Here is a 15397-nt window from a genome sequence, read left to right as displayed (position 1 = left end):
AGGTCAGAGATTTTAACTTTAAAGAAACTTCAGACTCTGAACATCTTTTGTTGAGTGCAGGTCAAATAGAAGGAGAAGTAAGAACGTATATGCTGGACGGTACATAGGCATGCATGCAACCGTGTATACAAACAAATGATGAGCACACCATTCATATATAAGTTAATCTTTATAAGATCTGGTTGGTGTGTGTGTGTGTGTGTGTGTGTGTGTAAGACCAGAGGAGAGTTAAAAAAAAAAAAAAGATGTGATATCAAAAACACTGAGGGTGAAATGATGAAAAGAAAAAACAGGAAAGTAAGAAAAGTTTGTGAGGAGCTGAGAAAAAGAAGATGTGGGCACATGTTTGAAGCTGAATCTATGAAAAAGAGAAACCGCAGATCGACAGAGGGCATGAATGAGTCTACAGCTGTCTTTTAATGGCCCTTATCCTGCAGCTGCAACCAGAAGAATCACTGCAGTACCATCACTCACATGTCAGAATATTTGATTTGGAAACTTTATGACCATTCAAAGGCTTATTTTGCCACTGCGCTCCTCGGACATGATGGATATGTGGTTGCCACTTTGGCTGTGAGTACGTCTCAAAAACAGTCCAGTTTACAGATTCTCTCTGGGAGGTTTGAATGCACATGGTAAGCTAGACTGCTGCCTACAGTAGGTGCCAGAGAGGAAGAATAAATATTGTCTGGTGTAATAAAAAAAAAAAATCTACACACAATGTGCCTAGAACATGGACAACTGTCAAAACAAACAAACAAACAAACAAACGAGGCATGAATACCCTTTTTTGTGCAACATCATCTCCAGCTAGTTTGAACTTTTAGAAACTTCAAAGAACATTTGTGATTTTCCAAAAATACTTTTCCAAAATGTCACTGATCCTACCTGCAGGCTGTGTCTGTGGTTGCGGTTGAGCTCCAGCAGACTCTCTCTGGAGGCTCTGGTGGACTGGGACAGTGAAAAGGCTCTCTTCATGTTGACCGCTCCCTGACACAATCTCCACTGAATACAATATGTCTCATACAGCTCCTCTACCTGCAGAGGCATGGAACAGATGAAGAGTAACAACATCAACAAACATCATCATCAACATTTTTCCCCCTCTTTTACATAACGGATTAGACTGGTGGTTAATCAGTGTGCAGCACAAAGTGTCTCCCTGTGCGACAGGGGTGGCTCATCTGCTGCTTTTAAAAGCTTTTGAGTAATAGTTTAGTGAATTCATACCATAGAAATACATCTGAGTAACTGACAGAAAGATAATCACCAGGCTTGCATGGAGTTAGACTCTTTTCTACAAAACAAAGGCTTTAGTAGATTTTTTTATCAACCTCAACTACAGCCGAGAAAAACCAGTCTAAAATCCAAAATTTTACCTTACTGATTTGAAATTCTAATCGTCGTATATATCTCTCCAAAGACCTGATCTCCTGTAAAAAACAGAAAAAAACATATTGAGCTTTGAAAGCTTGAGAAACATTTATTATCACTTATCCATTCAAATTAAATAACTTAAAATAAGATCTTGCTTAAAAGGAAAAAATGAAAACACATACCTTCTCCAGATCGTAAAGAAAGGCCTGAAAATACAGAAAAGTATAATTACCATCAGCACTGTTGTCATCACCAGGCGCACACATTTTTGTACACACAGACTTTCTTCCTCTCTCCCTCCTCACCAGTCTCGAGTTTCTTTTCGTCTCTCTCTGCTGTGAAGACAGGAAGTCCATCTCAGCTTGGTGACCCTCCAGGTAGTCCCTGAAGAGAGAAACACACAATTAAAAGTAACATTTTATGAAGATGAACAAACTTTACCTGCCAGATATCAGCTGAGAAATTCCAACTCGGGACTACCAAACATCTACTGCATGTAGCAGCAGATGTGAAAAGTACAGCTACATTTACTGACAGCGTAAAATATTCTTTGCAAAAATTAAACTAAACCAATTTTACTCTGTTAAAGGATCATTAATCATAAATGTGACTGCCTCCTATTCATCTTGTGGACTTTTGAAGGGTCAAACCACAGATTTGGAACCACTCAAGTAAATAAATGTAAGGAGGTGGAAACAAGCCTCGCGCTGACCAGCTGCAACACTAAAACACTACAGAGACATGGACAAGTTTAGTATTATAGCACTGGGTACGTCACTGCCTGCTTGTACTTTAATGTTTAGTGGGATACTTGTTTAAGTTCAGCAGTACTACACATACTTGAGTCCTTTGCGTAGTGCCTGAAAAACCCTGCCGACCTGCTCCGGCTGCAGAGACCAGATAGCGCCTGAACTTCTGCGGGGGGAGACGGGCGCCCTGCTGGCTTTATTTCCCGTCATGGCTTTGACGCGAAGAGAGTTACGAACAGAAGACGTCCTAAAAACAGAGAAAGTGAATGAATAGTCATAACAACATTTTTACAGGGTAAATCAGAATCTGTAGTTACATAAATTGTTATCAAAAAGAGCTTGTTGGAGTTTTTTTTATATTCCTACCTCTTTATTTTCAACTGTGTTCATCAGTAAAATCTGTTCCCATGTAGTTCCCTGTATATTAACACTCCTGTCTTTGGCCCAAATCTAATCCAGCCCCTACAATCCACATTAAGTGTGGATCCAAGCAGGTAGCCTTTAGTGGGAGTGTGTTATAAGGCCCTCCAGCATAAAGTCTGGACCAGTGTAGGTTTACCACCTGTTTTTTGTCTGATACGGAGGAAACCCCACACACTCAAATGTGGTCCATATGATTCAGGACTGTCTGTGCAATAAATAAAATGTCAAGTTTGTGAATGACCATGAACATGGTAACAAGAAAACACACCCAGTTTCAAGTCTAAGGTTTTTATAGATCAGGACATAATAAATAGTAATCTTAGCCGGTCTTAGAATTAAGTAAATACAAGCCTCAAAGTATGACATATTACACCGTGTCATTATTTATTTAATAAAAACTTAGCCAAAATGGGCGCAGCAGTGTGTGAAAAAGGACACCCTTACAGGTTGCGTAGGAATTAGGAGGTTAAGTAGTGATCCAAGTGTGAGTGAATACAATACCAAGGAGGATAGATCAACACTGATCTTAAATAAGAAGCAACTGTTTCAGTCCATCATTCTGGAAAAGGATTAAGTCTATTTCCAAACACTTTGAAGGTCATCATTGTACTGTGAGAAAGAAAGCATTCAAGACAGGAATGGATGTCCCAGTAAATTCACCCCAAAGTCAGACCGTGCAACACTCAGGGAAGAGCTAGGTTAACATAGCTTTGCAAAGCTGCATCCGACCCAATCACAGAGACATCAGGATCAATGTTCTTTGGATAGATGTGACTAACAGATGTTTGGCCATAATCCACAGCACCATGATTGGCAAAAACCAAATACAGCATATCAGTGCAACTGCTTCATACCAACAATCAGGCACAGTGATGGGCAGTGGATGATTCTGACTTGTTTTCCAGGCACAGGACCTGCGCATATTACAGTCTCAAAGTCGACGGCCAAGTCCTCTGTATATTAAACTATTTCAGAGTCAAATGAGGGGCCATTTGTCTCAGGCTAAAGCTTAGCTGCAACAGGGCCATGCAACAGGACAATGACCAAAAGTACAGCAGCAAATCTACAACATAATGACTGGGGGAAAAAAAGAATCAAGGTTTAATCCATAATTCAGAAATGAATATATGCTCCCATCCAACCGACATCTTTTTAGGCAGGCTTTTCATGCTTCAGGAAGACAATCGCAAACAAACTGCATACAGCATGACTCTGCAGAAGAAGAGCCTAGGTGCTGAACTGGGCTGCCTGCAGTCTAGACTGTTGAGCAGAAAGAAACGTCTATCAGACCAGATGGGCGCCATTCCTCTCCACCAGCTGGTCTCCTCAGTTCCCACACATTTATAGACTGTTGTTAAAAGAAGAGGGGATGCACAGTGGTAAACATGGCTATTTTTTTGGGTCCAATTTCTGAATTTAAACATTTGATATGTTTGCTGTGCACTATGGTGAATACAAAAAAAGATTTATGGAGAATCGGATGGGGGATGTGTGTTTAGGATGGAAAAATGTGTGGATGTTTGTGTTGTGTGTATAGAGTATAAACAGCCACACACACACAGAGAAGTGGAATGCTGCTTGCTTTCTTTTTTTAACACAACATTTTGTTCTCGGCCTCTCTGGGGGACTGACAGTTTTCATCTGTCTTCTTTCATTCGCAAATAACATCTGAAAGTCTGTGGTGCTTTCACTGCCTGCCCATCAGCGGAGAACAGACTTGTCTGAGGGTGAAGGGAATTCCCTCCACACAACGTGACGTTTTTATTTTCTCTCATTCATTGTTTCACTATATGGAGAAAAACAGTTCAACAGAGGGATGATTTATAACATGATCACAGTATCAAAGTTAATATCTGTAAAATCACAAAGTTAAAATTCTTTTTCTTCCCATTTATCCTGACAGCTACGAGAATCGAAACAATTCCTCAGACATTTTTCTCCCAACAAACTTCTGTTTGTTTTGTTTTAGACAGCGGCACGTTTTTCTTTTATAGAGATTCAGACTCAGTGTTTCACATAATGAGATCAGTATCTGTACAAGTCAAAAACTCGGGCTTCACACTGCTGACACTCGGTTTTATAAAACTTTTTCTACTTAACGTGATCCTCGTCACACTCACTTAATGTCTAAATTTTATTGATAAAACATTATTTCATAATGCAATGTCAGGATTTTTCCCCCTGACTGAGGATTTCTTTACATCAATTCATAATGATATAGTGAATGTTGATAATGGCAACGCTGGTGTTTCCATAATTCCGTCTGCTGCTTGACATGAAGTCTCCCGAGAAAACGAGCTGGCTGCTGGCAGGGAAGAAAAGGTGGAGACTCTTCCCAGAGGAGGACGAGACAAGAAGACCAACAGGGAGGGAGAGAGAGACCAAAAGTAAAACAAGCGAGTCCTTAAACAGACTTGTCCTTTAAGCTGCCTTATGGCTGGCTATTTATCGTTAAACCAAATAAATGCTCACACTGATGAGCTCAACGCATGCTAATAAACACGAGGGACAAACCAGGGCTGGTTAAAGTGGCCAAACTACTCGTAACATTCACAAAATGTGCACCTGTAGCATCCACTTGCTCGTCCTTCTGTCTATTGTCATCTCTGTAACCACACCCTTCCCTCAACTTTCCCATCTCTATTCTTACATCTGTGCTTCCTTTCAACAGTTGTGGCTTTCTACTGGCGCTGCAGACACACCTGAAGACAATCGACTAATCACTTGCTGCATTCAAACACCAGCTCTCACACCCACCCCTCACCAGATTGTCTGACATTTAAAGATTGCCTTCTCTGCCAGTCTCCCCCCGTTTTCTCCCTGTGCTCCAGCTACGTCCTTGATCTGTCACTGCATCGTTTGACCTTCCTGCTAAACAGTGTGATTCTCCCAGTATTCTGCTTTAGAGTTCGCCAGTTCAGTAGTTAAATCCTAACACTTGTACTTTATAGCTACAGCACATTTAGCAGCACCAATACCTCTACATGACACTTAACAGAGTTTAGACGCCTCTGTGGTTTTTGCTCTTTAAAAAAAATAACACTAATTACACACTGTCTGCCCATGATATGTAGCTACACCACACATTTGTTGACTATTTCTCTGCCAGTCAAACCCAGACAGACACACCCCTGCAGCCAGATGAGAGAGGAAAGGGAGCATTTCTGATATCTTTACCAAAAACCTTTTCTTTTGTTAAATAAACAGTTGCTAACTTCTTTAAAACTGGCATAAATATCTGAGAGTGAGCGAATGTTTTGGACATCCTTTGGAAGATCCACTTAGATAACAGGACCCAATTAGTTCTTACTAGTTGTTTAAGACTAAATTGTAAACCAGTGTTAGTCGTTATTACACAGATTTCTTTCTTATTGGTTGAAACAATAGGAAAGTGTCATTCACCTCTGTCGACCAGTCAGAGAAGAGAATCCAGTGAAGGAGCGGCTTCTGTGGATCAGGCCTCCATCTGAGGGAGAGTCAAATCGCAGCTTCACTGACATCCTGCAGAGTAAATAAGAGGTGTTTTAGCCAATGAGGAGACACGTGCTAACAAAAGATATCCCAAACCCTCAAATATTACCACTTTATATTTCCAAGTTAATCCTAAATAATGGTGAGTCACAAAATCAATCACATGAGGTCTACGATACAAGAAATCAACCACGCTAATGTTGGAAGTAGAATTATAACAGAAATGATTGGAAACAAGATCAAACCAAACAAGCGACAAGAGCTGAGACCAAACAGACGTTTGCTTGAGAAAGGATCTGTCACTGTTTACTCTTTATATTAGTAACTGGATGTGTAAGACTGTTTGTTAAAGCCAAAAAAACGGAATATCTTAAGTCACTTGAATTAAAAAGAAATATTTCCTCCTTTTTCTTTGTTAATTTTAAATTGATGTTCTTTATTTCCACAGTCACTCACGCGAACATTTAAATCAACAAGACCACCCTTACTCTCAGACAATCCAAAACAGGAAACAGAGCACCGACATCTGTGGGACAAATTAACCAAAGAACATCTTGAACCGGACCCACAAATATGTGCACAAACTGCAGATGGAGGACGCTTATATATTCACTATACTCCAAGTATGGCAGCGTTGGTCTGTTGGCTCGCCCACACACCGTAGATTCGGGTTGAACAATCTCAGAAAATGGAAATAAAATCAATAACTTACAGTGTGCACCATTCAATATAAGGTTTATGCCACAATGGCGTTAAATTAACATTAGTACATTTTAAATGCAATGTTTTATGAAAAAAAAGCAGAAAAAAAACAAAACAATTATTTTGTTTTGCACTCCTGACAGAAAAATTAGTTTTAGTCATCTAGTTCTACGCTGTTATGCTTGAATCAGTGTGAATCAATGCTTAAAGTCCTGCTGGCTTAAATACAGGTATAAAAATATTCAGTTTGTTACTTGGCTGATAAATAATCTTATTTTCTGTTTGATTTATAAAGTACTTTGTCTTCTTGTTTTTGTGAGAGGTGGTCTAATATACGTGTTAAGTAATTTAATGATAGTTAAACAATTAAATGACAAGAACGTACCTGTTTTTCCACTATCTGCTATAGAAATGTCTGCTTCTATAGTAGACAGAAAAGTATCTTTTCCTCTTTCAGCTGTCTCAATCTGTTGTTAAAGTTTAAAATGATTTTAAATTGGTTATGATGAGGAAAGTGTTCATTCAGTTTTTGTGTTTGCATGAGCTTCGCTCTCATTCCCTCTGCTCAGCTGCAGCGACTTTGCTAATGAACCCAGTCAGTGCACATATACACCAAACAGCAGCCTGCAGAGCTGAGAAATGAAGCAGTTCCTCTAATGGCCTCTTGTTACTGGCTCCAAAGGCATAGAAAGCATATTTATACCCTGATACAGGAAAGGCTTTGTTCCTGTTAATTTAGGGGCGTGAACATGTTGATTGACAGGTTTAAACTGCCTGTGATATACACAGAAATCCCTTGACCTCTCCAAGTGTCTTGTAGAGTGGGCTTTGGTTTTTCAGTGCCTTTTTTTGTTTTGATCCTGATTGTTTTTTTTGTCACGGTCCTGGGTTTTTGATTGAAGTGTTTTGAGTTTCCTGTGGGGTGTGTGTTTGTTTGTTTGATGGTTGTTTTGTTTTTTTGTCACTTTGTACTGTGAATTATGCTCTCATCATTGGTCTTTTGTTACTCCCTCGAGTCTAGTTTCTTGTGTTCCATGCTTAGTATTTCTCTCTGTGTATTATTGATCATCTCTAGTCTTTTGGTTCTTAGAGTTCTCTGCCGTATGGTTACGTCTCTGTGTTTCTTAGTTGCTCTGTCTCCACCATGTTAAGTTTGCGTCTCAGTGTTATACTTCGTGTTTTACTTTGAAGGTCTGTGTCTCATGTGAGTGTATCCTGCTTTGCTTCCTTGTCTCGTCAGTTCTGATTTTCCCCAGCTGTGCTCTCCTTCTGTGTCTGATTCCCTCGTTATTCCCCGGTGTATTTAAGCCCTGTTTTTCTCTGTGTCAGTGTCGCGTTGTCCCTCATTGCTGTGTGTTAGGCTCTCCCTGTGTTTCCTTAGTAGCGGCGCGGCGCGTCGCAGTGCTGATGTCTATGAAAATGTTTATAGCTGCATCACCAGGAAAATAAAGGCTGACAAAGTGAAAAGGTCAGTCGGTTTTATAGAAGAGTACTGTGTGTAAACACACAGTCTGGATGCCATCTGCTCAGGCTCTTTCATGTGGTTCAAATAGCGAGTCTAGTTAAAGCTAAAACAACAACATGACTATATTTTTACCATTAGCCATTTCTTCATAAACAGCCTTTATGCAATGATCTGTGTATGATTGTGCAAACCTCCTTATTCAGCATGTTAATAAACCACAAAGATGTTTGGCTGAACTTTATTATTACCAACAACCCAAATTTGATAAGGTAGAGCTGAATTGCCCCTTTTATCCGACTTTGCTGAACTGATCTGTTGAACGTTATCATGTTTTGTTTATGCACTTTTAGATGGAGATTTACATTCAGCCAAATTTTTGAGTCATTGTTGCTTCAGTCACACAAACATATATTTATACACTCTTTTTTTTATTTTACACACACAAACAGGACTTCCATCATACACGGATGGATGCATCACAGGGGCAAAATGCTAATCATCATATTAGTGGATGACACACTGTACCTCCTTAACTACAAGCATCCGGCTGTTTCAGCGTGTCTAAGATGTGATACTATTATCATAAAATGCTGGATCTTATGCATGTGCTAATGTGATTATCTCAAAAAATTATTCTTCATCCCTCAAAAATATGAAGCCATAGTTTTGAGTCAAATGCAGCTTTAGGTTTATTTATTCAAATAATTAATCATGAAAGAAAACATGCTCACTAGAAACTGAGTGTATGATATAATTAAAGTACTTAAAGTCAGCATTTGTGGGTGAATACTGAATATTTTTTGAATGTTTTTATACTTCAGCCTCTTTGGTGGCCCTGAGAGGTCGAGCACACTGCAGCTTAAGAAAACACCAGGAAATAGAAAAACACTGCAAAAGATAAAGAAAAAAAAATCACAAACACAACAGAAGTGTTTTTGTTAACACAAAAATGTGACAGAACACCTGCGAAAGTGACACAGATGAACCCTCTACTTCATTTCAGTCTGTCTCAGTTACAGTCTCTTCACATTTTCTGCCCCTTCTCTCACTGACCCGCCCTTTTATTGTGTCCCCAGGAGCTCTACTATTTTGCTGTATCATTTTTTTTCTTCTTCTTTTGGCTTAAAAAATCATTCTGTTGTGTTTTGGGTGCTTTTGCAGGACAAGTGCACTTGTCCTCTCGGGGTCACCGTATAAGCCGGAGTGTGAATTTTAAATGTTTCATGCATTTAAAACACTTGGAAAAGAGCACGTGCAACAATACTGGAGGTATGGGAGATCAAAACTTCATAAAACTAAATCAAGCTCATCCACACTAAGTTTGGCACCCTGTGGCAAGGGTTTGAACCAATAGTATGGTAGAAATACTGAACCCTGCCAATGTAAGTAGTTCAGATTAACCCACTTTGGAGTCCTGACCCAGAATGTGAAACTCACACTGTGGTCCTGATGCCAACATCAACAGAGTCACCGAGCAACCAAACTTAACAGATGGGGATAGGAAATCCAGGTCTGATCATTATGAACCAAAGTTAGCCAAGACACACACACACACATATGCACACACACATATGCACACACACATATGCACACACACATATATACACACACTTGGTTTTTCCCTGTAGAGGAAGTTGAAGTGTCTTTTGTTTTACAAGGATAATATTTTTCAGTACATGTTTCTAGCCTCTTAAATCTAAATCTGTCCTTAAGGTAATCCTCAAGGTTAGACAGCTCAACAACATGCAGCGGCTTGAAGTGGGCCAATTATGCTTATTATAGCTCTCGTTTTGTCCTTGGACTCTACTAAAGCAGATTTCAATGCTTCATTATTTAAAACTTTCGGCATGTTTGATTTGCTCATTCAACACTATGACCAGATAGGTATGACAGAAAATAAAAAAAAGTATAAAAGGTCGGCTTTAAACAGAAGTATTAATTTGTTTTACAAATGAACTTCATGTCACGGCTGCGGCAGCAGTCGTGTGGTGTTTGTGTGAAAGGACCCAAAATGCAGGCACTTGCTGTGATGCGAGGGAGCTTTATTGTAGAAGGTGAAAATAACAAAGGCGAGGACAGAACTAAACATAAACCTAAACTGGGAAGACTAGTAACAAACAAAACCCGAAACCATAACTCACAGAACAACATGCAGTAAAAAACATAAGGAGGTGACACAGGGGATGAGGAGTGGAGAATGAAGCGCAGCGAGACACCAAGTTACACAAATGGAGCGACGACGAATGGAGGCAAACAGTCTGGGGTTAAAACTGAAGCAATACACATACAGTTCATATCTGTGAATAAACTGACCAACAGGAAAGCAAAGGAGCAAAGAAAAGCAACACACAATGCCTACGAAGCCTTTAAAGACTGTTTAAGTTGTTAACAAATATGCAATAACTGCTGAAATAAATGAGTTGGAAAAGATGTACTACATGAAGTAGGAAGATATGCACGTGCACATTATTTTTGGTGGATTTTTGACACTGTATGAATGTAAAAAAATAAAAATAAAAATTGCTGCTAAGCTAAGACTCTACATTAGCATTTGAAGGGCCATATTGCACTGCTGTACAGTTACTATAAACCGAAGCTTTGTTCTTCTTTCTATTTTTAAAGCTCATTTTAAGAAACAGACAGCTGAGTGGATGCTTTAAGAAATGACAAATGGAGAGTGTTTGTCATTTCTCAGTTTGAAGCAGAATTATATACTCTGGCTGAATGCCACATTAACCAGCTGTTACAGGCAAAGAATGTGACACACACCGAGCATAAGCAAAAAGTTTGTTTCAGTAGTCACATACTACACCTTTCTCCACCTGTCTGCTCTGTTACAGCAGCTGGCTGAGCACGCAACATTAGTAAAGAGCACAAAAATCATCTTTAAAAACCTTCAGATTAGTCTGATTAAATTGCATTTTTTACTTTTTCTAAACTTTAAATTTGATCTCTTTCGAACCACCAAACATCAACCACATGTGCGGCAGAAAAAGACAGACTTACAGAGGGGAGGACGCAGGGTTGTGATAGTAAAAGATAATGCACAGTGAAGCATAATGAAACTTAAACAAGAAACAAAAACGGAATATTAGATCATTGTTGGAAAAAGAAAACTAGAGGCCGAAGAAGAGTTATAATTCTAAACGGCGTAATATGATACATCCCAAAAAACCAGTTAAATGCTGAACATCTGTGGAGAATATAAAAATCACACAGACAAGAAATGTCCCAGATCCCCTTTAACAATGTTTAAAATCCTGACACACCCTGAACTTCTGTAAATGTGCTGCTTAAAGGGATCCGGGTCGCACTGACATGAACAGCTGAGGCTGCTGGATGTTGTAACTGCCAGTTTAAGCGATACATAGACTCTAAGTGTTTACAGTGAGAAAGAGCCTAAGTAGAGCCAGAGTAGAAGAAGAGTAAGAAGCTACATCTGACCCTCTGGCCTACTTCGTATGCTCTGACTGCACATGTTATTCTTCATTTTAAAACTTATTTCGAGCCTGAGATTTACCCTTAGATGGCTGAAAGTGGCCTGTTTGACAAACAGAAATCTGGCATACTGAGAGCGATGTTAGACAGTAATTCTACATTCCACATGACAATAAAACTGCATTTTTATTGGACATCCACGAGAAGACTTTTAAAGTTTTTGGAAAAAGTTCAGATCCAGTCTGTGGAAACAAATTGTGACACATAAAACTGTGCAGATTCATGACCAAAGCTGAGACAGAAATATGAATGCGCATTCTTCCTGTCTGATTTATAAAGCTGCATGTGCACCTTGCTGTGCTTTTTAGTCAGTAGTAATTGTGAGTATGGGCCAGCCTGCTAGGTCCTTATTTTTCACCTCTACTCCCTACTTTAGCAGCAAGAGGAACAAGAAAGACAGTTCTCTGACAGGCAAAATGCGGCCACCCGACAGGGCAAATGTTCAACTCCATTAAGGACGTGGACACAGGATGGGCGTTATATGTAGTAATACTTTCTAGCAGAACCTCTTGCTGAATCATTTCTCTACAGTTGTTGCTCCCATGTGGACACATAAAACACATTCACCCATAAAAATTTGTATTTTCTTGTAAAATACTTTCCTGCAACAAAAGATCGCTATAGCAGGTAGCTTCACATGTTTGTTTTGGCAGAGGTTTATGCTGAAGGATTTGTGTCTCCAGCTGGAGTCAAACCAACAACCTTTCACTTCAACCAAATGTGTTAACCACGACACATCTGTAATTGTAATTAGCACATAAAATAAATCAAACAAAAAACTGATGCCGATTAAACGAAACTGAACATTTTGCTCTACAGCTTAAAGATTAAAAATAATGAGGCATTCATTTGTGTGCTTGACCACCTTTGTTACTTGTACGTTCACGACCGCTGTTCCAAAACAAAAAGTTTTAATGTTGAAGCAGAGGTTTAATTAAAACATTAAAAATAATAATATTATAGCCAGTTAGTTAATGGCAGCACGGTACCGGTTAGCACTGTTGCCTCACAGAAAGAAGATCCTGAGTTCAATTCAGCACAAGGCCGGCGCCTGGAGTGTTCAAAGATATGCAGTTAGTGTTAGGTTAACTGATGATTCTACGTGTGAGTAGTCATCTCTATGTGTTCGCCCCATGATAGACTGGTGACCTGTCCAGTGTGTACCCTGCCTCTTGCCCTAAGACAGATAGAGATCGGCTGCAGCCCCCTGCAACCCTGAATTGGATAAGCAGTAGAGATTAAATGGATATTCTAGTTGGTTTATTATTATAAATAATTTATTATTATAATTATATTATTATAAATAATTTATAATTTATTATTATCAGTTATCATTTATTATTATCAGTTTGCTACTGTGATCCAATCTGCTTGAAACTTAAACTCAAATGTTAATTATACTTTATTGTGTTTGGATAGCTGTGTTCGTGTAGCTGTGGTAAATGAGCTGCATCAAACCTGAAATACAAAGTGACTGACCTGTGTCATGAGCAGTGTTGGTCAAGTTACTTGAAAAAAGTAATCAGTAACTAATTACTGATTACTTCCCCCCAAAAGTAATCCCGTTACTTTACTGATTACTTATTTTCAAAAGTAATTAATTACTTAGTTACTTAGTTACTTTTTAAAAACACGATTTACAACCTGAATAGGTGATAAAGCGATAGATCTTTCAGCCCAATTCTACTTTTTCTGCATAATCCATCATACAAAATGTAATCAAATGGAAAAGTCTCTTTTTAAAACTTTTATAGTTTTATTAATTTTAATCTTTTAACTTTAAGCATCAAGCAAAAATTTAATTATATGCAACATTCTCTGACTGGAAGAAATTTGTTTAATATTTAAACCTATTTTCTGCACATTCCAGCACATAAAATATTTTTTTTTTTTGTGTTTACACTCACTCTTTCAAATAGATGCAAGTAAAACACAGCAGAAAATAAATAAAATCAAAGACTAGCGGTCCTGTTGCTCTATTTTCACCTGTACAGCAGGAGTTGGGTAGGCGGAGGTTTACCCTGGTGCAGGTGTGCCGCAGCGGTCAGTGGAAGGATACGGCAGTTTCTCTGTGAATTTTCCATTACGTCATAGCGCACTCGGAGCTTGCTTGGAAGTTTAGGGGTTTTTTTCGCTGTAAAAAGATGTTTTCTTCCCACGCACAATGCTAATGGACACTAATGTTTTTGTCACTTTTTATGGAATCAAACTCAAAGTAAGGTCAGTACTTCCACGCTTTAAACGCTGCACGCTCATACTCTCTCCCGCACTCGATATATGATCCATTGTTGATCTGCACACAGCTGTTGTCACAACCGTAGCACTCGCTTACGTCACTGTCATGAGACATTCTCGCAAAAAAATCACGGTTTTAGTAACGCAGTAACGCAGCGTTCCTACGGGAAAGTAACGGTAATCTAATTACCGTTTTTGCAATAGTAATCCCTTACTTTACTAGTTACTTGAAAAAAGTAATCGGATTACAGTAACGCGTTACTGCCCATCTCTGGTCATGAGGAGCTGCGTGCGACAACAACCTCGCTGTTTCTTTCTTATCTCTTGGGTAAACTATAGATTTTTTTCCCCAGCGTATGATTTTCTAATCACTTTTGCTCCTACAGAATATAAATACAGTGCCCATGAATGCGTGAAACCCAAGTTGTTATCAAGTTAGCTAATCAGCCTCGCCCACATTATTCTTTTGTAAAAAACACAAACAAGCCCAATTTATTTCTCATCTGTAGTTTTTATTCATGAAATTACATTATTTGCACTCTTATTTTGTTTATTTATTTTATGATCAGTTTTAAATCCTTTCTGTTTCCATTCAGCCAGGCCTCACACCAGTGATTTCTTCAATGATTAATTAGCTGCTTGTTAGCTGGAGGCGGTGCAGGCCACTGACTGCAGCTGCTGGAGCTGTTGTTGGGAATCAAAATCTACACGTTTCACTGTGATTGAAAAATGAATTATTGGAACAACTTGAGCAAATGAAACTGAGAACAGTGGAAAATTATATTAATCAAATAAGAAAGAAAATGCTGTAATTAAAGGCTTGGGTTTTGTTTTGTTTTGTACTCAAGAAAAGAACAAAGAATAAATTATGTCTGGAATGTGATTTGAATGAGAAATGAGGGAGAGACATTCCTCAACAGATAAGACAATTTGAAGGGGAACAAAGGGGGAGAAATGTGTGTGTGTGTGTGTGTGTGTGTGTGTGTGTGTGTGTGTGTGTGTGTGTGTGTGTGTGTGTGTGTGTGTGTGGTATCTGAGCATATCTGACCAGGCTGGGGTGCCATCTGGTCTTAAAAAGTTTGCTGTGACCTGCAAGTGGTTTACTGGGTCCCATGCAGTGTGAAGGTGGGAGGTTGGGGCCTTTGTATGTTTTGTATGTTTTTAAGTGTGTGTGGATGTGAACACATAATGTGTCTGCTTGTGTGTATATGTGCGTGTCTTCTACCACACATGATGTGCAGGCCCCTTGTGAGGGTCTGCTGCAAGCTAACAGCTCTGTGACCATGCCAAACACACACACACACACACACACACACACACACACACACACACACACACACACACACAGAGAGAGAGAGAGTTCCAAACTGCATGCAAACCTCAGAAGGATTTAATTTCCTTCTTTCTCTTCCTCCCCTGCAGGGTGTGGTTGTTTGACAGCGTGTTTTAAGTGTGGTTGGTGCTCACTGGTAATCAC

At 39.2% G+C, this 15397-nt stretch overlaps 1 protein-coding gene across 4 annotated transcripts in view; it reads right to left on the bottom strand.

Annotated features, from left to right (window-relative positions):
* ripor3 (RIPOR family member 3) overlaps positions 1 to 15397 on the bottom strand; it is a 65133-nt gene that overhangs the window by 20280 nt on the left and 29456 nt on the right. For 2 of the 4 annotated variants that reach the window (XM_086293079.1, XM_086293078.1), the window contains exons 3-8: positions 5952 to 6050; positions 2218 to 2373; positions 1683 to 1761; positions 1560 to 1583; positions 1380 to 1433; positions 889 to 1038 (exon numbers count right to left, since the gene is read on the bottom strand). In XM_086293079.1, coding sequence (XP_086149205.1) covers positions 889 to 1038; positions 1380 to 1433; positions 1560 to 1583; positions 1683 to 1761; positions 2218 to 2373; positions 5952 to 6049 — 561 coding nt within the window. In that variant the 5' untranslated portion in view covers position 6050. Of the gene's footprint in view, positions 1 to 888; positions 1039 to 1379; positions 1434 to 1559; positions 1584 to 1682; positions 1762 to 2217; positions 2374 to 5951; positions 6051 to 7107; positions 7372 to 15397 lie in introns of those variants that run through there. The other 2 variants (XM_086293077.1, XM_086293080.1) reach the window with 2 other exon arrangements.

Source organism: Aulonocara sp. 'chitande type north' Nkhata Bay, linkage group LG5 (assembly GCF_057382095.1).
Source record: "Aulonocara sp. 'chitande type north' Nkhata Bay isolate Kocher_YH1m ecotype deep benthic linkage group LG5, A_spYH_male_GT1.1, whole genome shotgun sequence".
Classification (NCBI taxonomy): domain Eukaryota; kingdom Metazoa; phylum Chordata; class Actinopteri; order Cichliformes; family Cichlidae; genus Aulonocara; species Aulonocara sp. 'chitande type north' Nkhata Bay.
The sequence above is the reverse complement of the archived record's forward strand: the minus strand, read 5'-3'. Positions and strand labels throughout refer to the sequence as shown.